General features: G+C 48.5%; 1 protein-coding gene across 3 annotated transcripts in view; it reads left to right on the plus strand.

Moving 5' to 3' along the window:
• Nucleotides 1–27,503, plus strand: part of LOC147740925 (membrane-spanning 4-domains subfamily A member 4A-like) — a 251,533-nt gene that overhangs the window by 195,230 nt on the left and 28,800 nt on the right. For all 3 annotated transcript variants that reach the window (XM_086952218.1, XM_086952219.1, XM_086952220.1), the window contains exons 3-4: nt 1,554–1,673; nt 8,351–8,407. In XM_086952218.1, coding sequence (XP_086808344.1) covers nt 1,554–1,673; nt 8,351–8,407 — 177 coding nt within the window. The remainder of the gene's footprint in view (nt 1–1,553; nt 1,674–8,350; nt 8,408–27,503) is intronic.

Below are 27,503 nucleotides of genomic sequence, written 5' to 3' on the forward strand. Positions count from 1 at the left end.
CTTTAGCGCGGAGATACCCCTTTGGGGGTGATTCATGCGCTTTACAAACTACTCATTAATTCATTCATCCATTCATTCAGGGGTTTATTGGCACTAGCTTTAAGGTAGAGCAGAATAGCAAGAAGAAAAGCCAAGGAGGCTACATAGTGTTAAATAACTAAGGGGCATATTATCAAGGCAGGCAAAATGACGTTTTTGGCCGCTAAGCGGCGGTAATTTCATCGCCCTATTAGCAATCTGTCGCTAACAGCTTTAGCAAAAGCTTTTAGGCGATAGCAAGCAGTTTGGGGCCCTCTTTACATGTCAGCGATATTTATCGCTAATGACATGCAAAGTGGGTGTACCCAAACTGTTAGCGACTGAAAACAGTCGCTAACATTGCTATCGCCTATTATCAATGCTGGCATAGCGATGGAAATATTTGCGCTAAGCGCGAATATCTCCAAAAACTAATGCCTGCTCAGACCAGTTCTTAGCCATTATATCCAATGGGAGGTGGATATAATGGCTAAGACCCTGTTAGCGATAATGCGTGAATATCGCTGTATTCTCGGCAATATTCACGGATTTTGCCTCTATCGCCGGATATTTTATCGCTTTTGAGATAAACGTTGCTAATAGCACGTTATCTCAGCGATAAAATCCGGCGATGCGAAGCGATAAAAAAATTGTCGCTAAGCCTACTTAGCGATAAATTTCGCTAGTTGTTGGTAATATGCCCCCAAGTTTTCAGGGCTTTCCTGAATGCTAATACGTTGAAGGACTCCTTAATATGCAGCAGCGCCGTTTTCCAATTCTTTGTGACTCCCAGCACAAAGCTTCCACCTCCCCAGCAGCCTTCTTGAATTTGGGGACAACTGCAAATTTGGCAAAGGCTGAGCCTAATTGTGTTCTTTCACAACAAACTCATCCACACACAAAGTAGTTCCCTTCAATGCCTGCGGATATGGCAATGTCTTCTTTTTCAGCCCAAAAAACTATTTTACTTTTAAGAAATATTTTAAAAATATTTGTTAGGGACAACAGTTCTCTCAAAAAGGATTTGCAAAAGCCAGGATGAAAGAAAATAAGCATTCCCCAGGCCAAGAGTCTGTAAGCAAGCACCAGCCCAGTTGGCTTTGCCAGTGCTTTAAAGCTGATATTTAAATATCTGCTGAGTTGGGTAGAGATATAGCTGTGGCGATGGACCTTGTTGCATAGGACACTCGCAGCTATGGCTGTTATTCCATCAGTCATGTGAGGCATCTCTGATTGACATAGCTCATCCTTACATTCCTGTGGATAAGTCCACTTTAAGTGTCATTACTGGTAGTTCAGCTTGGTTGGTCACTATTACTAAGTTAACCGACATGGCCACTGTTGTGAAAGTGCTAAAAAAAAGTGCAGCGTGGGATGATTTATCTTGAAGAAAAGTAGTTGTCCTTACATGAAAGGCCAGAGACACCTGATGTAGCTGAAGCCGCCCCTTCTATGGTGATGCCTTCAGTCATTTATGCGCTAGATGACATGTACTTTCTGAACCCTCCCATAAAGGTCTTGTTCTTCTCCTTCAGATGGTGCTGATGATGTCCGGTGTCACAATTGTGGTCCTTGGATCTCTTCTAGTTGCTATTTATATTGAATACGTCAGCATCACAGCACATACAAAGACCCCCACCTGGGTCGGAACCTTGGTGAGTAGATAAACATAATATTACATGAGTTAACATCATAATGCACCCAATTAAGTCAAAGGGTTCAGATTCAACACTGTGCTGGATTGTGCAATGAGTGTGGGCTTGAATTAGCGCCCTGTGCGGTCTAAGGTGAGGAAAGCAGATCCCATACAGATCAGAGCACCCTCTGTGCCTAAATGTGAGCAGGGAGTTAAGGACAAATATTTAGGAAATGTTTCAAGGAGTGGTGGGTGAATGTTAAGTTTGGCTTCCAAGAGGAGGAGGAGCTACGCGGGCATCCAAGATGGTCGCGTGAGCAGAGAGCTCCCGAGACCCGCGCCGTCTTTCTTTATCTATCCTTCACCTATCCTGGTCACTTTGACGGGCTTTTGCAGCGCTCTCTTCACTGATGCTAACGATCCTTTTTTGGTCGAAAACGGACCCTGGGGACCATTTTTCTGACATCAGCAACTTTTTGGCCTGCCCGCGGGCGCGACCGGGGACTCGACTACCCATTGTGGCCGACCTGTAGTTGAACAACAACGGCTGACTGGCATCTGGCCCACCGGAGGTGTACTGCTTTCACTTTCGGTTTCCATCTCTTTGTTCTTGTCTCCTCCTACTCTGCCCTCGCCTGTTGCTCTCGCAGCCCACACTTTCCTCCGTAGGACTGGCACGGAGGTCGCGATACTCCCATTTCACTGGCACATCGGAGTTTCGAGACTTTTCCTCCTTCTCACCGCTTCTCCTGGCTACCCGGCCAACATTGAACGTGCGATGGCAACCAAAGCGGAGGCCGAAAAACGCCGGAAGGCTGCGACCCGGGGGGGATCGATCCAGTCCAACATGATCGAGCGCTACACCCAGCCGAGAGGCTCCCCCGGGGCCACAAACGTTGGTGCTGAAGGACTTCAAACGGACATGACATCTTCGTCGGAAGTATCGCTCCAGGATCTTTTGGCTGCCATCACTGGACTTAAGGCCGATATGAGTCAGCAATTCGAAGCCGTGGTGTCCAAAATAGACACCGTGGCGGTGGATGTAACTCTTATTCGTGCCGACTTAGCCAAAACGAATGAGCGGGTGAAGGCTCTAGATCTCAAAGCGTCGAGTCTGGTGACGGACATGGCTGAGGCGCAATCTGAGATTGGTAATCTGCGTGCCTCGCACGATCTGCTGCTCAAGAGAATGGAGGACTATGACAACAGGGCCAGGCGGAACAACATACGCCTGGTCGGAGTGCCGGAATGTGATGGTGCTGTGTCGACCGACCTGTTGGTCGAGGAACTTATTGTCGCTCAACTAGCTCCGGCAGGACTCAGTAAATTCTTTGCTGTGGAGCGCGCCTATCGTTTTCCAGGAGGACAAGTGAAGCCAGGAAACCCACCGAGGCCGATTATTGCGAGGCTTTTTCACTACCGGGACAGGGACGCTATCCTTCAGGCCGCCCGTAAGCATGGTCCTTTGAAATATGACAATAACTCTGTCTCCATATATCCCGATTTCACTCCCCAAGTGCAGCGACAAAGATCAGGTTTCCTTGGAGTGAAACGTCGCTTGAGAGATCGGGGACTGAAATACGCCATGCTGTTTCCGGCCCGGCTACGAATCTAATTTCGAGAACGTGCCTACTTTTTTGATCAGCCTGAACGTGTTGCCGACTGGTTGGACTCGTTGCCGGCAGATGACTCTGGAAGTGGAGGCCCTGGTGGCGCGGAAGGTGGTGCAACGGCCCAGGAGTAATTGGGGCCCCAGAGGTTCCGATTGAGACTATGCAACGTACTATGTAAACTAACTTTGTTCCTTGTCTTACTGCCCGTGACGGTGCGGGAACGGGTGATTTCTCCCTTCCTCCTCGGGGGGTTCTTTGTGTAGATAATATGGGGCGACAGGCACACTGCAGTTGGGGGTGGCTTCTTAGTCAGCAGGGGTGCAGGGAGGGGGGTGTTGTAACGGGTTTTGGTTTTGGGGTTGGTTCCGGGGTACTTGGTTGTGTTTCGTTTAGTTTGTTTTGTCTTTGTTTTCATGGTATTTCACATTTTGCAATGACTTTGAACTTTGGGTTCTGCTGGTGGGTGTGGGTGGAATGTCTTTGCCACAATGGGGGGGGGGGGTGAAATGCGGGTTCTTTCTTGGAACGTAAACGGTTTGGGCGATAGGATTAAGCGGGGCATTGTACTGCAATTTTTGAGGCGCCACACCCCAGACGTTGTATTCCTTCAGGAGACCCACTTGATTGGAAATGCTTGCAAGGCCTTAGACCGCCGGGGTTATCGCCTGGTTGCACATGCTGGTTTCACTTCAGGATCTCGGGGTGTGGGTATCATGGTGAAGTCTTCCCTTGCTCTTGCTATTGACGATGTAGTCCTTGACGACCGTGGGCGGTATGCTGCTGTCTCCGGGAGGTGGGAGGGTAAACAGATCATATTTGTTGTTGTCTACATCCCCCCGGGTCTGCAGGCCACAACCTATGCTGATCTTGGCAGGACTCTCCTTGGGCTCCCGGACGGATTGTTGATCCTGGGTGGGGACTTTAATTCTGTAATGTCCGGTGAATGTGATCGACTTCCCCCTAGGGTACTGTTGCAGTCCCAGATGTGGCTCAGTGAGATGGCTGATACTTTTGGCTTGGTAGATGTCTGGCGCTCACTACACCCCACACTCCAGCAATACACTTTTCATTCTGGTGCGCATGGTAGCCTCTCCCGTATCGATTATTTCCTTATGTTAGCCTCCACACTGTCCACTGTTCGGGAGATACGACATCTTCCCCGAGGTATCTCTGACCACTCCCCCTTGCTGATTACGATTTCTGGGGGCGGTCTACTTGGCAACAGGGTCCCCCCCATTCCTCCCTGGCATTTTCGAAACCCCCGGCTCCGCTCAGATTTGGTTAAGGCAATAGATTGCTACTTTTCTGAGAATGTGGGCTCGGTCACTTCCCCCACTGTTCTTTGGGAGGCCTTCAAGACGGTTATTAGGGGCTCCGCCCTATCCTTCATTGCTGCAGAGCGTAGGGTTAAGAGGGAGGCTGTTGTGGCTCTTGAAACTGAACTTACTTCGCTTGAGAGTGAGTTGGGTGGGAATGACACGCCTGCGCTGTTGCACACCTTGGAATTGAAGCAGGCGGACTATAGAGCCTGTGTCACGGACGCTGCTAAATTGATGCGGGCGAATCAGCTAGGCCGACTGTATGATGTGGGTGACAAGGCTAGCAAGCTTCTTGCGTGGCTGGATAAGACTGAACGTGCGAGTCGTGTTGTTCCTGCCATTGTTCGTGAATCTGGTGAGACTGTCTCTGATCCGGGTGAAATTGTTGATTGTTTTGTGGACCACTTCCGGACGGTTTACACGCCTGTTAGCGATCGAGATGAGGCCGATTCCAGGCTACTGCTGCGTGACATCGCCCTGCCCTCTGTGTCGGATGAGGACCGCCTTGCCCTGGAGGCCCCTTTTACTGTCGATGAGATTGCCCTCGCAATCCGCTCCCTTCGCTCGGGAAAGGCGATGGGCCCTAATGGCCTCCCCATTGAACTTTACAAACTTTGTCCTGACAAGATGGCCGCCCACCTGCGTCACATGTTTCTCGAGGCGGTTGAGGCCGGATGCCTCCCCCTCGAGCAGCGCCTCGCTACCATAGTCGTCATTTATAAAGATGGCAAACCGCGTGACCGCTGCGCCTCGTACCGCCCCATTTCCCTCCTTAACGCGGAACCCAAAATTCTTGCTAAGGTACTGGCCAATCGGTTGCTTAAGGTGATCTGTGACCTGATCCATCCGGATCAATCCGGTTTTATCCCCCATAGGAACACTGCCCTCAATCTGCGTCGACTACATAGCGTTCTCGCGAGAGCTTCAACCCTCGCCGAGCTGGCAGTGGTCGCCTCCCTGGACGCCACAATGGCATTCGACACTATCGAATGGCCCTACCTATGGGCGGCCCTCGCTAAATTTGGCTTTGGCCCTAATTTCATCGCATGGGTCAAGCTTCTTTACGAACGCCCACTTGCTCAGGTCGCGGTGAATGGTAGATGCTCGGACCCCTTCCCCTTAGGCCGAGGCACACGTCAGGGCTGTCCGCTCTCCCCGCTCCTCTTTGCATTGGCGCTCGAACCCCTTGCCGCATGGCTCCGGTGGGAACCCTCTATCAAAGGGATCCGATGGTCCCCTGACCTCGAGGATCGTGTCTCCTTGTACGCGGATGATATCCTCCTTTATCTCACTTCCCCTCAGAAATCGCTCAACGTTCTCTTCGACGTTCTCACGTCCTTCGGTAAAAACTCGGGACTTGTCATTAACTGGACCAAGTCCTGTGTCTACGTCATAGCTGGTATGCTGCCGCCTCTCCCCCGCAGATTTCCCATTCTGGTTGCGGCCGACGGCTTTAAGTATCTGGGGATCTTTGTATCCACGACCTCTTCGGTCCGCTATGAGCGGAATCTGTATGCTCCGCTCCGTAGACTGAAGCAAGACGTTCGGCGTTGGCGCGATTTGCCTCTATCTCCATTGGGCCGGGCGGCACTCTTTAAAATGATGTCGCTCCCCCGATTTCTTTACGCCTTGCAAAATTTCTTCGACCCTGTTCCAGCTCGCTATTTCCATGAAGTCGAGAGTCTCCAGCGACAACTTATTTGGGATGGCCGTGCCCGCATTGCTTTGTCCAAGCTCACGCTCTCCTGGTATGATGGGGGTATCGCGTTGCCGGATATTAGACGGTACTACTGGGCCTCACACCTGAGTGCCATCAACCATGCGACCTATGCGCCGGAGCCCGCTCCCGCCTTTGCCTTGGATAAACTATTGTTGCCTGGTGGCAATTTTAATAGGGCTCTGTATTCAAAGGCACCCTTTCGACTCCTTACGGGCCCGACGAAATGTGCAGTGCGGGCATGGAGGGACGCTACCGTGGCCACGGGCTGGGGTGGTAGGCTGACACGTAAGACGCCACTGTATGATTCGGAACGGTTGGGCAACCTGTGGAAGACGAAAGGGTTTGAGAAATGGGACATGATTGGGATCAGCACGGTGGAGGACCTGTGGGCGCGGGGCGCGGTTAAGTCCTTTGAGTCCTTGAAACTGGAATACCGGCTCGATGATAGGGAACACTTCCGGTATATGCAGGTGAGACACGCCCTGTCTTCCGTCTTTCCACCTGGTACCGATATTCCACAGTCCTCCCCCCTGGAGGACCGTGTTCTAGATGGCCATGTCCCGGATAGTACCATCTCCTTAATCTACAAAAAGCTTATTAACAACAGAGCTGACCAGCTTGAGAAGCTCAGGGCGGCCTTGACGGCTGACGGACTCGAATTAGACGACGAGGACTGGCAGTCAGCTGTGTCTTCCCCTAAGGAGGTGGCTATTCCGGCACGGCTTCGCTTTGTCCAGTTGAAGATCCTCCACCGTGTGTATCTGACTGGGGTGCGTCTGGTGCGAATGGGTTTGGTTTCGGACGGGCGATGTAGGCGTGGGTGTGGGATGGATGGTACCTTTCTTCATGTTCTGTGGGAATGCCCGATGATTGCAGCGTACTGGTCTAGGGTGCATGATGTTATGAGTCGTGTTACGGGGATCCCACTACTTCCTGAGGCACGTCGTTGTCTGTTGAATGTGTGGGAACCGTCTAATTGCAATGCTGCCCAGACACTTTGGGTCACCCTGGGCAACATGGTCGCGAAGAGAGATATCGCGCAGCTCTGGGGCTCCCCTAGATTACCATTGCTAAGTGCCTGGAAGGAGAACATGGACTGGTCCATGTTCCGAGAGAAGACTGTGTATGAGGCTCGAGGGCGTCCAGGGAAGTGGTCCAGAGTTTGGGCTCAGTGGAATGCTTATCGAGGAGATATTTGTTCCCCTCCGCTTGACTATAAGGTCCCTCTCCCCTCCTCTCCATGATTTACGTTCCTCCTCTAGTTCTATTACATGTTCCGTTTTCCCGCACGTGTCACCCCCCCCTTGCCAGCATCCCTTCTTCCACATCACTTTCCCCCCCCCCCGCCTCCAGCAACCCTTGCCACTATGATACCATGTGTTTGTGTGTTGGTGTTCTTTCGACAAAAACATAAAATTAAACCTTTCTTATCCTACTTGCATGATGCTATGCTCTCACCTATAATGTGGACTTGATAGACTGCTTCAGCAACGTACTGCCTCGGAATCTACTTTTCACTCAGCCTGTTTATGTCATAGCGGCCGGCCCTGCTGGGTTGTAGGCAGACGCTGTGTATTGTGCATTCGTAAATAAAGGTTTAAAAAAAAAAAAAAAAAAAAAAAAAGTTTGGCTTCCAAAGCTTTGCAGCTCATTATTCTATGTTCTGTTCAAGGTTTGCCACATTTGTCAATGTCACAAAACACTGCCTGCAGGTACATTGTGCAAAGCTTTCTCGTGCAAGAATTGTCGCGCACAAAGGGGAGACAATTGCTAAAATGGGTTTCTGCTAATATTTTCGTTCATAAATCTGCCTTTTGCTTGGTTTTTCCCCACAAACTAAAATCATGTGGCTATGTGAAAGATGTTGATAAATAAATCAAATGTACTTTAAACTTTGAAGGCTTAAGGATCAAGAACACTGTTCAATGGGTTATGCAGGGTAGTGTCAAGCTTTAAGGTAGTTTATTTTGTATATGTATTTGTCAATATTCGTCAAAGTTTATTGAACTTTACTGAAAATCTTTCTTTTACCTCCCTTGAACAGTTTATCATCTCTGGATCCATGGCTGCCGCTGCACAGCACAAGGGCCCTCGTGGTAATGTAAGCTTACATTGAATACTACTTTACTTGCAGCTGTGCCAATCTCACCTCCTATTCCGGCTCCCCCTCAAGCGGATAATCTGCATCACTGCCACGTCTTTCTCCACCCCTGGCCGAGCAACACTGAAAGACTTAGGTTTGAGATCCACCAATAGGTGGGAGATCTTGCATCACTTCCAAGTCTTACTCTTACCTAACTTTGACAGGCACTGTATCACTTCCCTACCTTACTCTTACCTAACCTTGACAGGTACTGTATCACTTCCCAGACTTACTCTTACCTAACTTGTACAGGCACTGTATCACTTCCCAGACTTACTCTTACCTAACCTTGACAGGCACTGTATCACTTCCCAGACTTACTCTTACCTAACTTTGACAGGCACTGTATCACTTCCCTACCTTACTCTTACCTAACCTTGAGAGACACTGTATCACATCCCAGACTTACTCTTACCTAACCTTGACAGGCACTGTACCACTTCCCAGACTTACTCTTACCTAACTTTGACAGGCACTGTATCACTTCCCTACCTTACTCTTACCTAACCTTGACAGGCACTGTATCACTTCCCAGACTTACTCTTACCTAACCATGACAGGCACTGTATCACTTCCCAGACTTACTCTTATCTAACCTTGACAGGCACTGTATAAATTCCCAGACTTACTCTTACCTAACCTTGACAGGCACTGTATCACTTCCCTACCTTACTCTTTCCTAACCTTGACAGGCACTGTATCACTTCCCAGTTTCAAGCTCACCTCCTGTTGAAGGCCAACAACACAACCCAATCCCATCACCTCAAGCTGAAAGTCTGCATCACTTCCACATTGTTTTCCGCCTCTGGCGAGCAACACTGATAGACTTATATTTCAAATCCTCCTCCCGGTCTTATTCATACTTATCCTTGAGAGACACTGCATCTCTTCCTAGACTTACACTTACCTGTCCTTCAGATACACCAAACCACTATCCGTTCTTATGCTTACCTACTCATGAGACACTGCATCACTATCCACTCTTACTCTTACCTACCCGTGAGAGATGCTATATCGCTTCCTAGCCTTACTCTAATTTCCAAACAGGAGACATTGCATCACTGCATCTCCCATCATCAAGTGACATAATTGATTTCCAGCCAAAACTCTCTTTAAAAAAAGAAGCCAAGCAAGAGGACTTCATTTCCCATAATCCATCTACACAGGAAGTGACATCACTGCATCTCCAATTATCCATCTGCACAGGAAGTAACATTACCGGTTTCCCCGCAAAACAAGCATTAGAAATGCAATAGGTCTCGCAGCATTAGAGTTAGTGCTTTTAGAATTGTTTATGGTTTTTTTTGTAAATCTTTAGCATGAGGTTGAGGGTGAGTGAGGGTGAGGGGTTGAGGGTGAGTGAGGGTGAGGCTGAGGGGTTGAGGGTGAGGGTGAGTGAGGGTGAGTGAGGGGTTGAGGGTGAGGGGTTGAGGGTGAGTGAGGGTGCGGGGTTGAGGGTGGGTGAGGGGTTGAGGGTGAGTGAGGGTGAGGGTGAGTGAGTGAGGGTGAGGGTGAGGGTGAGTGAGGGTGAGTGAGGGTGAGGGTGAGTGAGTGAGGGTGAGTGAGTGAGGGTGAGTGGGGGTGAGTGAGGGTGAGTGTGGGTGAGTGAGGGTGAGTGTGGGTGAGGGATTGAGGGTGAGGGATTGAGGGTGAGGGGTTGAGGGTGAGGGTGAGTGAGGGTGAGGGGTTGAGGGTGAGTGAGGGTGAGGGAGGGTGAGGGGTTGAGGGTGAGGGGTTGAGGGTGAGGGGTTGAGGGTGAGTGGGGGTGAGTGAGGGTGAGGGGTTGAGGGTGAGTGAGGGTGAAGGTGAGTGAGGGTGTGGGTGAGTGAGTGAGGGTGAGTGATAGTGAGGGTGAGTGAGAGTGAGGGTGAGGGTGAGTGAGAGTGAGAGTGAGGGTGAGTGAGAGTGAGGGTGAGGGTGAGTGAGAGTGAGGGTGAGGGTGAGTGAGAGTGAGGGTGAGTGAGTGAGAGTGAGTGAGAGTGGGTGAGGGTGGGTGAGGGTGAGTGAGGGTGAGTGAGGGTGAGTGAGGGTGAGGGTGGGTGAGGGTGAGGGTGGGTGAGGGAGGGTGAGTGAGAGTGAGGGTGAGTGAGGGTGAGTGAGAGTGAGTGAGGGTGAGGGTGGGTGAGGGTGGGTGAGGGTGAGGGTGGGTGAGTGAGGGTGGGTGAGGGTGAGTGAGGGTGAGAGAGTGAGGGTGAGAGAGTGAGGGTGAGTGAGAGTGAGGGTGAGTGAGAGTGAGGGTGAGTGAGGGTGAGTGAGGGTGAGGGTGAGTGAGAGTGAGTGAGGGTGAGGGTGGGTGAGGGTGAGTGAGGGTGAGTGAGGGAGTGAGGGTGAGTGAGGGTGAGAGAGTGTGGGGAGTGAGGTGAGGGTGAGTGAGGGTGAGTGAGGGTGAGTGAGGGTGTGGGTGAGTGGGGGGTGAGGGGGTGGGGGGTGGGGAGGGTGGGTGGGTAGGGTGAGGGTGAGGGAGGGAGGGTGAGTGAGGGAGGGTGAGGGAGGGTGAGGGAGGGTGAGGGTGAGGGTGAGTGAGAGTGAGGGTGGGTGAGGGTGAGTGAGAGTGAGTGAGAGTGAGTGAGGGTGGGTGAGGGTGAGTGAGGGTGAGTGAGGGTGAGTGAGAGTGAGGGTGAGTGAGGGTGAGGGTGAGTGAGAGTGAGTGAGGGTGGGTGAGGGTGAGTGAGGGTGAGTGAGGGTGAGTGAGGGTGGGTGAGGGTGGGTGAGGGTGAGGGTGAGAGAGTGAGGGTGAGTGAGGGTGAGTGAGGGTGAGTGAGGGTGAGTGAGGGTGAGTGAGGGTGAGTGAGGGTGAGTGAGGGTGAGTGAGGGCGAGTGAGGGCGAGTGAGGGTGAGTGATGGTGTGGGTGAGGGGTTGAGGGTGAGTGAGGGTGAGGGGTTGAGGGTGAGTGAGGGTGAGGGTGAGTAAAGGGTGGGTTTTGACATGTGTGGTTTTAAGCTAGTAGGTGGGACATCATTTTTAAAGGAAAATTTGCTGAGAGCTAACCAAGTGGACGAAGAATTCGAGCAAGATCGTTGGCACTAGCTGGAGGGATTTGATAATTTAGTTACTACCTTGTTTCATGTCCAGTTCTGTGGTTTATCTGTAAACCTATTGCACTCTGGGAGTTGTAGTCTGGGTTTACTTAGATATTCAACCAATTGCACTGCACGCCTTGAAATGATACGTGTAGTTTTTAAGAGCCAAGACCAGGGATGGAACATGGATTCTTGCTGAAATGGAGTGAGGTTGGAACCCTAGCGGCATAAGAGGAAGTCCTCACCGGGGTATGTCGATGCTGCTGGATCTGAGCAGTCGCATTTATGAAACCAGTGCTGCATGGGGTGGAGACATGGGGGACCACAGCGTGGGGACTGAGCATGTTTGAGAATCTATGAAGTGGTCAGCAGCGGCATTTGGAGGTGGTGACTGTAGGAGAGGACTCTCACTGAAGGCCATGGAGCAGTTAAGGTGGACAAGGAGGTTATCATGGTTGGCGTGCCCGGGGTGGAGAGACGAGGCATGTGAGAGGGCTCTTCGTCCATGGACTGGCCGGGGGAGAGCAGCCGGAGGGAAGAGAGGGGAGGGGGGAGGAGAGCGAAAGGATCGGAGACACGGCGGGTAAAATAAAAAAAAAAAAAGCCGGAGGGAAGAGAGGGGAGGGGGGAGGAGAAATGCGACACGGCGGGAAGGGGAGGGGGCGGAGCGGGTGAAATAAACAAAAAACAAGCTGGAGGGAAGAGAGGGGAGGGGGGAGGAGAAGTGCGACAGGGGAAATGCGAGACGGCGGGAAGGGGAGGGGGCGGAGCGGGTCTGTGCAGGGGAAGCTGCCTCGGGCTGGGGGTGCTAGGAGAGGAGGAGGGGGGAGGAGACCTTGGAAGCAGAATCTGTTACAGCTTACTGTGTGGGGTGCGGACGGAAATTAAAGTGGGGTCAGAAAGGGAATTGTCAGTTTTCACTATTTGGGAGTGTTCTGAGAGGTAGGATTGGTACCATTTCACAATGCTTTCCTACTTGCGCATCCTGTTTTTAAGAGTGTCCAGAAGAATTTGGTGGCCGGTGATGATGTTTAACATGGCAGTTAGGTCTAATAAAAAAATGACGTCAGTGGCTTTTTTTAAAAGGTGCGGAGTGTGTCATTGGTCACCATTAGTGCTGCCAGTTTTGTACATGGTTTGGACCAAGCTTCGATTTTTAAGGGTGGGTTTTGACATGATGGCGGTGACTCATGGCTGCAGGGCTCTGGAGTGAGAATTGAAGCGGGGCAATTGTGGTGACTCCGCGATCGCTGCTGTGGTGAAGGCTCCGCGCCCGTGCTGCCAGATGATTTCTTCCTGCTCGCTGAGGAACGCCTGCCACCCCCGCGCTAGATTGCTGCGCAGCCGAGGATTACCCAGGGCAAAGCTGCGGAGAGCTGTAACGGCGCATACGGGGTAGACGCTGCTGGCCTCGGTTTGGCGGTCTTAAAGAGTAGCCACTATACACCCCTGATAGCCGTGTAGATTGCTGGGCTGCGCGAAACAACGTGGAGCGTTACGGCGGCCTGTGCTCATCTGGCGAGACAAGACAGCGAGCAGGTCAGGGTCTGTGACCCGCGTGGGAGAGTGCCGGACGATCCAGCCGAGTGCACCAAAATCGTGTGAGTATAGTGGATTCAACAGCGGAGCAGATATCCTCGGCGCCGGTACCGGAGCTGAAAACCAGCGCTTACCTGGGCACCGGTAGGCAGAGTACCGAGAGGCTGCATGCCCTGAGGGCCCATTAGAGGTGATTGGCGTACTGCTGCAGCCTGGCTTCTGTCGGCATACGGAGAGAGTGAGAGTGTCTGGGGCTGCGTGCCTCTAATTGCACAAACGGTTGATACAGTGGCAAACACTGTGGCCACGTGAGAGAGGCGCGGAAACTACTGCGGTGCATATCCTCGGTCTTTGACAGAGTACTCACACGCCGGTGGACCATGCGGTGCAGCCTACGAGGAGATTGCTGGCGGACCGCCTGTGCTGCTGTTTGAATGTTTGCCACAGTCACATCGTAATCTTCTGGTGTCCTGGTCAATGTGACTGTCTGCAGGCAGGGGAGGAGAGGAGGAGGGGGGAGGAGAGTAGGGGAGGCACGGCGGGAAGGGGAGGGGGCGGAACGGGGGCGGAGAGGGGAGAGAGAGAGTAGGCAAGGGTAAACAAACACGGACGTGCACGCGCCCGTGACTTTTAAGGTCAATGCGCATGCGCATAAGCTTAATGCGCATGCGCATTGACCTTAAAAGTCACGGGCACTGCAAGGAATCGCCACGATTCCTTGCAGTGTTGCCAAAGAGTGGATAACTCGCAATACTCTCGCCTTGCTCGATGCGCATGCGCATCGACAGGCGAGACCTAAAAAATCACTTTAAAGGAAGAAGCCAAGCAAGAGGACTTCATTTCCCATCATCCATCCGCAGAGGAATCACTGGTGTTCCACCCACCATACACTGATGTCCTCCCGCGACCTATTTAATGGCAGCTGCAGTGCGGAAGCGCTGCGGTCGTGCTGCTGGCAGGCCAAAGGCAAGCCCATCTGCACTGGTCTGTGCCTGGACTGCCCCCAGTGCTAGGAACCCTTGTTCTCCCACTACCCACTGATACCCTGCTGTGCTCCTACATGCTCTGCTCACTGCACTGCTGCCATACTTCACCACAGAACATGGAAGAAGAGTTCACTTGTGCCTCCTGCAAGCTCTCATGTACTCTCCCACTCCCCACACCAACAGGTCACTCTCCAACAGCACCAAACTCCCAATTAACTCATGCTCACACAGACCAAACACCACCCAAACAAAATGCCACACTCACATCTATGCTTCTGAACACCCACTCGCTCACCAAAAATGCCAAGGAGATATGGAACCTACTGCATGACCATGTTCCTGACCTGCTCTTTCTTATAGAAACACGTCTAAGCCCAGCTTCAGCACAGACATTGCTACAGCAATCGTTAGGCATGACCGTCAACACAAGTCTGGAGGTGGAGTCGACATCACATTAAAAATACCAACAGCTCAACTACGGACCAATTGGACCCTGCACCAGTTTCACCAGCGACATTGCGGACTTTGTTGCACACCCCCATCATCAAAGCCATAACTCTAATTCCTCCTCAGAGACCTTAACTTTCACCTAGAGGCCCACACTGACCCAAACTCTACAGCCCTTATAGAAAACCTTGCAAACCTTGGCCTCACTCAGCACATTACCAAACCCACCCTCACCACTGTACTCCTATTGGACCTGATGATTTTCTACACAATCAGGAACATCAGTCAATCAAAAGATAAGTTTATTATGACCGTTTGGCCTTTAAACTACATATTCATCATATCACAGAATAAAAATATAATTATAAAAAATTCATAAAAGCCTAAAACCAATTTCATTATGTTCTCATAAAAACATATTTTTATAATAACACACTATAAGTCATGGTGAAATACCTAAAAATTACAATACATAAAATGATTACAGACATTCTATTTCTATCAACTTATCACCCCTTAGACCACCCTATTTTATATCATTGTTCCATAAGAAATCTTTTGGCTACTTGTATAAATTTCACCAAGGCTATTACACTCTTTAAGCTCTGCATATCCGTAAGTAGCTCAATTGCCTGCAACCTTGTGCTTATTCCATATTTTGAAAAGAGTGGCCTTAAAATCATCCGCCGTACTGATATCAATTTTAGGCAATCCATTACAAAATGAACGCTGGTACATTTTAAATCTAGCCCACATGTACATTTACCATTGTCATCCATAAGTATATTTTTTACTTTCACATTTGCCCGGGCGGGATTAATACCTATTCTCACTTTTAATAATTCCAATCTCATCCTATGATCTGGTACAGTATCCAAATACGGATATGAATTATCATTACTCCAAGTTTTTATCATAAATTGCACAGACTTTTTTTGCTTCAAGTACTCCATATCGATCTGTCTGGATTTTTCATTTCCCAAGTTTTTTAGGACACTCTTCCCTTCGTCAATACACAATGATTCTGGGTCCATTTTTACTTTCAAGTTTCACAGATAGAGTACAGTTTATTTCTGGGAGCTATTGCCCACTTCAATTCACTTTGTTGGATCTCCCTCCTACACCAACTCGATACTTTTTCCTCTTCTCCAGCTCCCATCCTTTTCCAAAATCTGCACAGATTTACCTGAACTTGTATATTCCATGCGGGCCCGTCTAGTTCTAGCCTAATAGCCTGTATCATTGAGGAGCTAGGCAAGGAGAGAAGAGATTTTAAGCATTTTCCTTCCTCCTTCTCCCAGGCACATTTCCCCCCCAAGCACAGGATTTCCACCCCATACTGCATTTGCGGTGGAATCATAGCCTTAAATGCTTTCAGCACTGGTCTATGAGATATGTCTCCATAGATACTATTGCATTTTTTCAACCCACAAATGCCTGCTAAACCTTTTGTTATTTGGGCCTGAAGGTGTATATTCCAGTTTAACGCTCTGTCAAACCATACACCTAAATATTTATCTTCGTTTACAACTTTTAATTTTGCATGGCCCAGAGCCCAACTATAATCATGTTTTTTCTTTCCAAAACACAAGATTTTAGTTTTTTCCATATTTACTATTAAGTTTTTGGATAAGCAATAAGTCTCAAAAACATTTAGCTTTCTTTGCAACCTTATTTCCGTTTGGTCTAAAATAACTACGTCATCTGCATATAGTAGGCAAGACAGATGCTTTCCATCTACCTTAGGGCTTGCTCCTCTTTCAGTTATTAATAATTTTCGGTAAGTCAGGAACATCACAGTCAACAAGCCAGCAACTATGACCTGGAGAAGAACTGGCTCCGTGAACGGACTCTGGACAGCTACACTGCCCACAAGAACGCCACCCGCAGACACCATCAACTCATCAGAACCGCCAAGAGGGACTCATTCAAAGACCGCCTGGAAAACAACGCACACAAAAGCAAAGAGCTCTTCAACATTATGAAGGAACTCTCCAACCCTAGCTCCTACACTAACGCCATTCTGCCTTCGCAAGATCTGTGCGACGTGCTGGCCACCTTCTTCCACCGAAAGATCGCCGACATTGACGACAGCTTCAACACCACGACTGCCCCAACAACCATCGCCCCCACGACCACCACCTGCACCAACCGCCGCTCTCATGGACAAACACGAACAACAAGGACACCAGCAAGATCATGAACACCATCCACTCCGGATCACCGCTAGACCAATGCCCTCACTACATCTTCAACAAAGCCTGCACAGTCATCGCACCCCATCTCCGGAAAGTAATCAACATCTCCTTCGAGACAGCAACCTTCCCGGAAAGCTGGAAGCATGCCGAGATCAAAGCCTTACTCAAGAAACCCAAGGCGGACCCCAAGGACCTCAAGAACTTCCGACCCATCTCCCTGCTCCCGTTCCCAGAGAAGGTCACTGAGAAAATCGTCAACAAGCAGCTTACCCGCTTCCTTGAGGAGAACAGCATCCTGGACCCATCCCAGTCCAGGTTCAGCAGCAACCGGAGCACCGAAACCGCCCTCCTTGCCACCACCGATGACATCAGGACCCTGCTTGACAACTGAGAAACAGCTGCCCTCATCCTCCTGGACCTGTCAGCCGCCTTCGACACAGTCTGCCACCACACACTACAAACACGCCTACACAACATCGGGATCCAAGAGAAGGCCCTGGACTAGACCACATCCTTCCTCTCCGGCAGAACCCAGAGCGTCTGCCTCCCCCTCTTCCGCTCCACTGCCACCGAAATCATCTGTGGTGTACCCCAGGGCTCCTCCCTCAGCCCGACGCTGTTCAACAACTAGATGGCACCGCTCACTAACGTCGCCTGACAGCACATCCTCAACATCATCTCCTACGCCGACAACACTCAACTGATCATCTCCCTCACCAAAGACCCTCACATCGCCAAAACCAACCTCCACGAAGCAATGAAGGCCGTCGCAGAATGAATGAGGAACAGCCGTCTCAAGCTGAACTCAGACAAAACGGAGGTCCTCATCCTCGACTCCACCCCCTCAGCCTGGGATGACTCCTGGTGGCCAACAACCCTAGGAACAGCCCGACACCCACCAACCACGCACGCAACCTGGGGATCATCCTGGACTCCCCCCTCTCCATGACTAAACAGGTCAACGCCGTCTCCTCATCCTGCTTCCACACCCTCCAAAAGCTCCGCAGGATCTTCAAGTGGATCCCCACCGAGAAGAGAAGAACAGTCACTCAGGCCCTCGTCACCAGTAGGCTCGACTACAGAAACGCCATATATGCAGGAACATCGACCAATCTCCTTAAACGATTGCAGTGCATCCAGAACGCCTCGGTACGTCTGATCCTCAACATCCCCCACCACAGCCACATCACACCCCACCTGAGAGACCTGCACTGGCTCCCCGTCAACAAGAGGATAACCTTCAAACTCCTCATCCATGCACACAAAGCTCTCCAGAAGACTGGCACAGCATACCTCAACAGACGACTCAACTTCTACTCCCCCACCCGCCAGCTCCGCCAGCCTTGCCCTTGCCACTCTTCCCCGCATCTGAAGAACGACCGCCAGCGGCAGATCCTTTTCCCACCTTGCCGCCAAGAACTGGAACACACTCCCCACCAACCAGCGGCAGACCCAAGACCTACCGGCCTTAAGAAGCTTCCACAAGACCTTGCTCTTCGATCACTAGCAGCAGCCTCCCCCCCAGCGCCTTGAGACCTTCACGGGTATGTAGTACACTTTATAAATGGCATGATTAATTGAGTGATTGGACAGACCATACCCTTGTCAATTCAGTAAACCCTTCACAGACCTACCACAACAGGAACCATCTGCCAGGGGTGGTAAAGCATCTTCGAGAAGGAGTGGGCTACCACCATCTATGTGCATTGGCGCAGGCACACCAGCAACTTGCTGAAAGCCATCAAACACCTCAACAGCTGGACCACCTCATGCTCTGACATATTGGCTACCCTCAAGCACAACCCAAAGCCAAAAGCATGACAAATGGCCAGCTGATACACGGGCTGAGGAACCTCCACTGCAAGCTACTCGATAACACATGTAAAATAAGTAAAGACACTGCAGATAAAGACATCTTAAAATCATCCCAAGGATGCTACCATCTGAAGATACAGAATGCCAAGCATACAGCTCTTGCAGATCGATTTGACACCAGCATTAATAGTGGCAAGGAAATCTTTGCCATCATTGAAGATTTCTCCACGCTTCCTGCCATCTCTAGATACCTCATCCCTTCACAAGACCTTTGCAATAAGCTCTTTGACTTCTTCACTAACAAAATCAGCTCCACACAGCAGCTTTGACCCTCCACCAGGCCCCTGTTACCATTGAAACTCAAATTCCCATCATGGCCGATAAACGAACCCAGACTTTGTGGACTGTCGTCATTACTGTTGAAATCGTTGCACCCGTGAAGACCATCTATTTGGGGTTCCATCCGACCACTGTCCACACCACACCTTCACCAAAGGACTCTGGATAATTAGTGAAGTACTAACATCCATCCTCAATTCCTCCACTCAACTCAGCCTAATTCCAAGACACCTGGAAAGATGCTACACTCAAGTCCCTGCTCAAGAAACCATCCATGGAACCAGACACATTTTCCAACTACAGAGCCATCTCTCTCCTACCATACCCAGCAAAGGTCTTTGAGAAACTAATCACTAATCAACTCTTAACTCTTACCTACCCCTGAGAGACACTGCATGACTTCCTGGTCCTACTCAACTTCCCTTGAGATAATACTTGGATTTGTATAGCACGGCTAATCACCCATGAGGGCCTTTAGGCTCTGCCAATAGGCATGGGTAGATTAAGTGATTTGCCCAGAATCACAGTATGTTGAGCCGACGCTGAGACTCGAACCTGAATCTCCAGCTCCGAAAGATGCAGCTCTTGCTCAGACACTGAATTGCTTCTGAGTATTACTCTTACTTCCAGCTGAGAGACACTGCATCACTTCCCAGAAAGACTACACTAAGCACAAGATGGCAATGGTATATCCTGGCCAGCACCTCTGTAAAAGTTTGTATTAAATAGTCAAGATATGAATATAAGGATATTCTCCAGCGTGCTCAATGTCGAACACCGTGCCATCCACAGTGTTATATTGTTTGTGAGAAAACCCACATCCAAATAGTCTAAAACAATTTTTTTTTAGACAGAGCACAACTCAAATAGTTTGCTACCACAATGGTTAAAGTCGACCAAACATGTGTGGCATCATATAAAGCACACCTCAAATATAGTTCAAAAAACGAAGAGTCTTTTTTTAAAATCTTCATCAAAGTTGACTCATCACAGTTGACACGTAGGTATACATAGAATCACAGTCGACACGTGTTTCGTCTAGAGACGACTTTTTCAAGGCTAAGAGTACACGATGTAAGCGTTTCGAGGTTCCACACACTTCCTGAATAGTTGAGAGGAGACTTCTATGTATGGAGCCAAGTTTGTGCTTTTTTTAGAATTATATCAGTACAGATCTATTTCGGATATCAATTCTCAATTCTCAATTCAAAGCTTTATTCGGCAATTTGCCATCAAGCCAGCAAGTAAAAATACATTATACATTAAACAAATTTACATCAATTAGAAGAATAAAGTGCAAGTTGTTGTACAATCCTCATGCAAAGTCCTAATTATTTACAATTCACATTAGTTTGTTTACAATTCATAAGAGGGACATATACATTTTACATACAATGGAATTTACAGACCTCTAGTTAAAAACACTTATATAAAAAAGTTTTAAATAATTTAAAAGCCAGAGTTAAAAAACTTAGTATCTATGTTTTAAAACCATACTTTTTCCTTATCAAGCAGATACTGAAAAGAAATCGACTGACTCCAAAAGTTATCAGTCTAGTGGACAAGGATCTGAGTAATCTTTCTGCCTCTTTATATGAGCGTATACCCAAATTTTTACAAAGGGGTTTGATCCATTTTGTACGTTGAGCTTTGTACAATGGACAAAAAAAGAGGATGTGTGCCTCGTCTTCCCTTTGCTTCAGGTCGCACAGTTTACAAAGTGTATCATCTCTGTTAGGGTTAGGATTCCCCCACCGGGACGTATTGGCATTTATTTGGAGAACCCCGTACCTATATTGGAGATACACGGTTTTAGCCAGGGGTGGTTCCACCTCGTCCATAAATTGCTCAAATATGGGGATGTCCTTGAATTGCAGAAACTCAATTGATAATGAACCTGTAACACGATTATGTATATTGGAATTCATATAGTACCAAAAGGCGGATTTTACCTGATCTTTACAATTAGGTTGCATGGATGTTGGGTTTTTCCAAAAGTGTGAAAGGCCCAATTTAGTGAGCCATGCAGATATATGTCTCAGCCACTGAATTGAATTGTAAGTATCCAATTCCATGATTTCCAGCAGACCCGCTTATAGTCTGCGAGTTCCGGGGTTGTCCAGATTCTTACCCAGTAAATCAGTGGCCTCAACCAGCTTAGATAGTCTGTACGTTTAAAGTTCATGTCTAGAAAAACAGGTGCTAAAGGTGTTCGTGTTGGTAGCCTTAACAACCTCCTGCAGAACGTATTCTCCACAGTATGGAATGTTTGTTTAACATACGGCCCCCAAATCTCGGCCCCATATAGGGCAGCAGATTGTCCTTTAGCTTTGAACACTTCAATCGCAGGTGATATAGCTTTTGAAGTACTCCTTCCATGGATTTTCAGAATGGGAAAGGAGTTCTGTTTTATTATCAATCTACTTTTTTCTAGCTGATTTGACCAAGACATTTTACTATCAAACCTAATGCCCAGGTAATCAAATGATTCCACATATTCAAGTTTTGTATTATTTAAGGCCAGATTTTTCTTGAAGGATTTTGGAGGGTTAATGGCCATGTATTTGGTTTTACTTGAATTGATTTCTAACCCCTTCTTTTCACAATAACTATAAAATTGATTTACTAAATTTTGTAAACCTTTGGGAGTTTGAGATATTAAAATAGTGTCGTCTGCAAAGAGCAGCGCTGTGACAGCCTCATTACATAATTTAGGGGAGTCGTGGTTACACTGTGCCAAAAAAGGGGGGATATCATTTACAAATAAAGAAAAAAGAGTCGGGGCCAGCACGCACCCTTGTCGCACCCCCCGTCTGACTGGGATAGCTTGAGTGAGTTCGCCATTTCTTCCCCATCTTATTTTTGCAAAATTGTCTGTGTGGAGTTTTATGAGGTTAGACAATAATTCATCAGGGACACCCATTTGCCCTAAGGTATTCCATAACAGTGAGCGGGGGACCAGATCAAACGCTGAGCGTAGATCCATGAACGCAACGTATATGCTGCATTTTTTAATCTGGACATACTTCCAACAAATGCACATGAACCTATGTACCTGATCTACAGTACTTGTCCTAATTCTAAAACCTGCTTGGTATTTTGAGAGGATTTTAGTTTCCTCAATCCAATCTAAAAGGCGATTTAAAATGTGTCTGGCAAAGATTTTTTGTAAAATATCTATTAAACTTATAGGTCTGTAATTGCCAGGGTTGTAGCGATCTCCCTTTTTGTATATGGTTACTATTTCCGCCCCCTTCCATGATTCGGGGATCGGACTGCCTAGCAAAATAGAATTGCACAAAAAGTTTATGTAGGGGCACCATACTTCTATATTATGAATAAATAGGTCGCCCGGTAGTTTATCCGGACCCGGCGCCTTACCTGCCTTAACTGCCTTAATAGCACACAATGTTTCCTCTGTGGTAAATTTTTCCGGCTTAAAGTGAGAAGGACTGAATCCAAAGCAAGGATCTTCAGAGGGCACCTCAGTTGCATCATATAATTTTGCAAAGTGGTCGTACCAAATTTTTCCATCTAAGAAAAAGTCTCTATTGGAGCTCCCTGTTTTATTGTTTTTGGATATTAGGCTCCAAAAGGTGCATTGATCATGCGACCTGGCAGCATTTAAGAGGTCATCCCAAATTGAATCGTCCCACTCTTTTTTCGCTCTCGAGAGAAGGTTCTTATATTCAGTTCTACACTCTTTAACCTTCTTTTGATCTTTAGATTTTACGGCCTTAATAAGATTACCTTTGGCCAGGCGACACTGGTTGTTATACCATGGTGTCTCCAGTTCCAATTGCCGTTTAATTTTACTGTCCCTGTTGTTGCAGGGTTTGCTCAAGAGGGGGATTAACTCTTCTATTAATTGATAGTGCATTGTGAGCACTTCGCGGGATCCCATAACCAACTTATTATATGAGGAGATAGTGTTTGAAAAAATATTGTAGATACCTATGAGTGTGTCCTCTTTTGCCAAGATATGCGGCCACTTTATTGCTCTCCTATTGTTAGAAACTTCAACCTCACCCACGTCATTATTCGGTTCCGTACCACTATCTAATGGTTGGAATAGTGCCGGAAGTAGCCCTAACTCAAGGGGGAAGTGATCGCTTTCTGGTCTATTCACAACAGAAAAAGTCAGCAACAAATACCATAGGTTAATAGTAATCAATACATAATCAATAAGTGACTTTGCATTCCCTTTGTTGTAAGTGAGGTTAGATGGCCTATCCGGATCCAATCTACCATTACATGCTCTTAGGTTGTGAGATATCGTCAGCTCGTATATCTGCATAACTGCCACCGAGCTTTTGACTGCTTTTACACTATCTAGCCGGGGAATATTGTTGGCCCTATCCTCGTTTTCAAGGATATTTTCTAACCCCAGGACAGGCTCAAACTGACAGTTGAAGTCCCCGCCTATAATTATATTAGGGTCCTGCTCCAGTGTATTCAAAAACATATTTAACTGTTCCACAACCAGTGATTCCTTTTTTCGAGGATTGGGTCTGTTATAAATGTTTAACAAATAAATGTCCCCAATATCCTTCGTGGTGATCTTTACCCCAAGCAAATCTTTAGAACCAATATTACAAGGTGATATAATAACATCCAAACATACTTTTATCCAAATTATCAGGCCCCCTGATGGTCTGCCTCTCACAGAAGCAATGGCCCCACAATGGTATGCTTTGTATCCAAGTCTATGCACCATGTTAATTGCCCATGTTTCTTGTAGGAGAATAATGTCATACTCTTCCAGAAATGAACTCCAATTCCTATCGCATAAGTTCCTGGATACCCCTGCTATGTTCCATGACAAGATTTTTAAATCACGGTTAGATTTACATGACACTGGGATGCTGGGGCAATTATTACCTGTACCCAGGATAGAGGATATTGCCCCTACGTTGGAATCATCAGAGGTCTCATGGGGAAGTATCAAGCCCTGCGAGTCGTTAGGTGCCACTATCGACCTAACTGTATCTGGTGCATGGCCACTGTTCATTATAGCCTCTCCTTGGTGGTCTTTGGAGGGGCTAGTGGACAGAGCTATGACCTGTCTGGTTTCCACGTTATCCGATGAGGGGAGCATTATTCCAGTATTTACAATTGGTTTTAAACAGGGGTTCTCTTTGGTACCATACAGGGAGGACGAAATTTCATGTGTGCCACTTTTTCCTTCTTGTCAGTAGCCCCACCATGACCAATTTTTATCCCCTTCCATGGTACCTGGAAACATTCTTCCTACTGGAGTTGGAGGGTCAAAAAAAGAATATTTGTTATTCATCGGGCCTAACCGAGATTGATCTCTATTATCTTGGGGCCGCTGCATGGGGTAAAAGTAGCTGAGGTCGTAAGTGCCAATTCCTAGATAACCACCTCGTTGGTTCTGGCTATACACAAGTTGAGCCACCGAGGGGTCCTTAAAATTGACTAGAATACAATCACCTGCTATGTCTTTCTGCCTTGTTCCCAACCAGCTAATTCTTCGGACTTGGATAACCTGACAATTGACAGAGTATGGCAAGGGTCTATTTTCTTTGAGCCAGAACAGCGTCTTATTTTTCAGCTCATCATATGACTCCCTTTTGTTGGGTTTCAGGGGAGGGACCCCGGTAAGCACAACTACGTACGGTTGGCATCCCGGAGGAAGGTGTGCATTAGGGGTCTTTTTCATTGCTGGTTTGTCTCCGTCGTTATCAGTTACTTTAGCATTATTGTCCGAGCCACAGTTAGTAGAACAGGTAGTAGTTTTAGTCCCGACATCCGGCTTGGGTGGAGCCGGGGCTTGAGGTGTGGTGGTTGTGTTAGCCAAGTTTACTTTCCGAGGTGCAGGTTTCGGCGGGACAACCAACTGGGTACCTCCTTTGTTTGAGTGTACTTTTGCAGGTTCCGATTGTCCTTTCCTTGAATCATTAATGAGTCTATTCGGCTGGGTCCCACTGTCACTCCTAGGTTGACGGGGATGTTGTGTTTGTTTAGAAGCTGTCGGGCTAGGTTCCACCCTTGTAGTCTCTCCGCCAATCTTGGAATGTAATTTCACCAAAGATTTTAGGGCGAAAAAGTTATCTAAGGAGGTTTGTTCAAATTTATCCAGACGTTCTGTTAGCCCTTTTAATTTTTCGAGGACTGGCGAAAGCAGGGTTATCATGAGTTCTTGCATCTGGTCAAACAACGGGTTTTTGGCAGGTGAGTTCTTTGGACAGTCCAAAGTCTGCTTTTGACCAGGTGTGGCGTTATGGTCCACCCCCGCTTGTGAAATATTTACTTCTGGCCTCATGGTTATATTTTCTTGCTCTACAAGTTTGCAGGAGGTGCCTCCATTTATGTAGTTCCTGCGAATTCTTTTAAGTGTTTTAAGTCTATAGGCTTTTCTCGGGGAAACCACTCTCTTCCTTTTGACAGCTGGTCGACTATTTTTTGGCGACGGTGTTATGGGAACTGACACTGGAGGTGAATCGTGCACCAAAATTACAGGTAATGAAGGTGGATCAAGTGTTTTGTTGATCAAACAATTGTTTGTGCCAGTACCTACTTGGGTGCTGCCTGTAGGTGCAGGGTCCGAGATAATGTCAAAAGCGCCGTTATCATGACTTGAGTCAACAACACAAGGTTGTAAAAAACCAGTTGGAGCAGATAATAATGGTTCAGCTGGAGTGGTGTTAACCGGAGATGTAGCGTTGACTAGTGGTCCTAGTGAGGAACGTTTATGAGCCAAGTATTCCCTTGATAGTCTGCGTTCTGCCAGGATAATTTCCTTTTCTACTACAGACACAGCACGGGTGATGAAATTATCCATTGTACATAGGGTCGAGTTTCCCCCTCGTCTGGAGCTTCTACCTGAACGAGTGGTCATTGGCGAAAATGAAGACATGCGTGATTACAGTAAACTTTTATAACGTCCGCCGCCAACAAATAACAAGTTTACCTTAGTTGTTGGGGAGGTGGCCCGACCCGGCCCCTGCTGGCCCCGGACGGCCACAGACGGCCCGCCCTTTGCCCGGGCTTCGCTCGGCGTCCCGCTTGCGTCCCGCAAGACGGTCTCTCCTCTGATCTTGTAGAGTGGCGGTGGGGGCGGGGCACGCAGGGGGGCGCTGACTGATGACTCGTGGTCGTGCAGGGACTCCTGGGAAAGCGAGTCCCTGCGGCGCTTACCCCTGAAGCCTCCTCTGTTGCAGCTCTCCCTCGGCAGCCAGGCAGGTTGGGTTCTACGTTGGTGGGTCCTCCCACAAGCGAAGCGGCTCCCGCGCAGCGGGAGCGGCGAGCAGTCCACAGGGGTCACAGGCAGTCTGGCGAGATCCCGCGTCTCAGGGCGCCGGATAATAGGGTCACAAACACGCTGGTTCCTGCTTCTCTTTTGGCTGTTTGCCGGTGGGGCGGGGCACGCAGGGGGGCGCTGACCGATGACTCGTGGTCGTGCAGGGACTCCTGGGAAAGCGAGTCCCTGCGGCGCTTACCCCTGAAGCCTCCTCTGTTGCAGCTCTCCCTCGGCAGCCAGGCAGGTTGGGTTCTACGTTGGTGGGTCCTCCCACAAGCGAAGCGGCTCCCGCGCAGCGGGAGCGGCGAGCAGTCCACAGGGGTCACAGGGGTCACAGGCAGTCTGGCGAGATCCCGCGTCTCAGGAAGCGCCGGATAATAGGGTCACTGTACAGAGAGACGTTGAGTTCCAGCATCAATGTCTTCCGGATGCCTCGATATGATAATCAGTGCAGACAGAACGAGACCAGTCCTGAGGGTACAGGATCACGTAGTCAGTAGTGATAGAACGATTGCATATATTCAAGAGTATCTGTAATGGCTAATTCAGAGTACCGATAGCCTTCGTGAACTTAAAAGGATATGGTACACCGTCCTGTTCGATCTCAGAGTTCAAAGAAATTGCATGTAGTCAAATTCGGTGGCAGTAACATCAATGCAGAAGAGGCCACCTGATAATGGCATGCAAAGTAACAGACACAGGGCTTCTCTAGCCTGTGTGAGACCAAAACTTGCAACACGCCACGCTAGTCGAAGCACATGTCGGCTGTGATTCTATGTATACCTACGTGTCAACTGTGATGAGTCAACTTTGATGAAAATTTGAAAATAAAGACTTCATTTTTTGGACTACATTTGAGTTGTGCTTTATATGATGCCACACATGTTTGGTCGACTTTAACCATTGTGGTAGCAAACTATTTGGGTTGTGCTCTGTCTGACAAAAAAATGTTTTAGACTTCCCAGAAAGACACTGCATCACTTCCCCATCTTACTCTTACTTCCAGCTGAGAGACACTGAATTACTTCCCAGTCTCACTCTTACTCCAGCTGAGAGACACTGCATTACTTCTGAGTCTTACTCTTACTTCCAGGTGAGGGACACTGCATCACTTCCCAGAAAGACAATGCATCAATTGCCTTTCTTACTCTTGCTTCCAGTAGAGATACACTACATCACTTCCGAGTCTTTGTATAACTTCCAGCGTAGAGACACTGCATCACTTCAGAGTCTTACTCTTCATTCATATTAAAGCCCCTTGAGGGACACGGAATCCCTTCCAGTCTTAATATTAATCCTGTTGAGGGACACTGAAACACTTACAGTCTTACTCTTAAATCCCGTTAAGGGACACTGAATCACTTCCAGTCTTACTCTTAAATCCTGTTGAGGGACACGGAATCCCTTCCAGTCTTAATCTTAATCCTGTTGAGGGACACTGAATC

Source organism: Lissotriton vulgaris, chromosome 1_1 (genome assembly GCF_964263255.1).
Source record: "Lissotriton vulgaris chromosome 1_1, aLisVul1.2, whole genome shotgun sequence".
In the NCBI taxonomy this organism is placed as follows: domain Eukaryota; kingdom Metazoa; phylum Chordata; class Amphibia; order Caudata; family Salamandridae; genus Lissotriton; species Lissotriton vulgaris.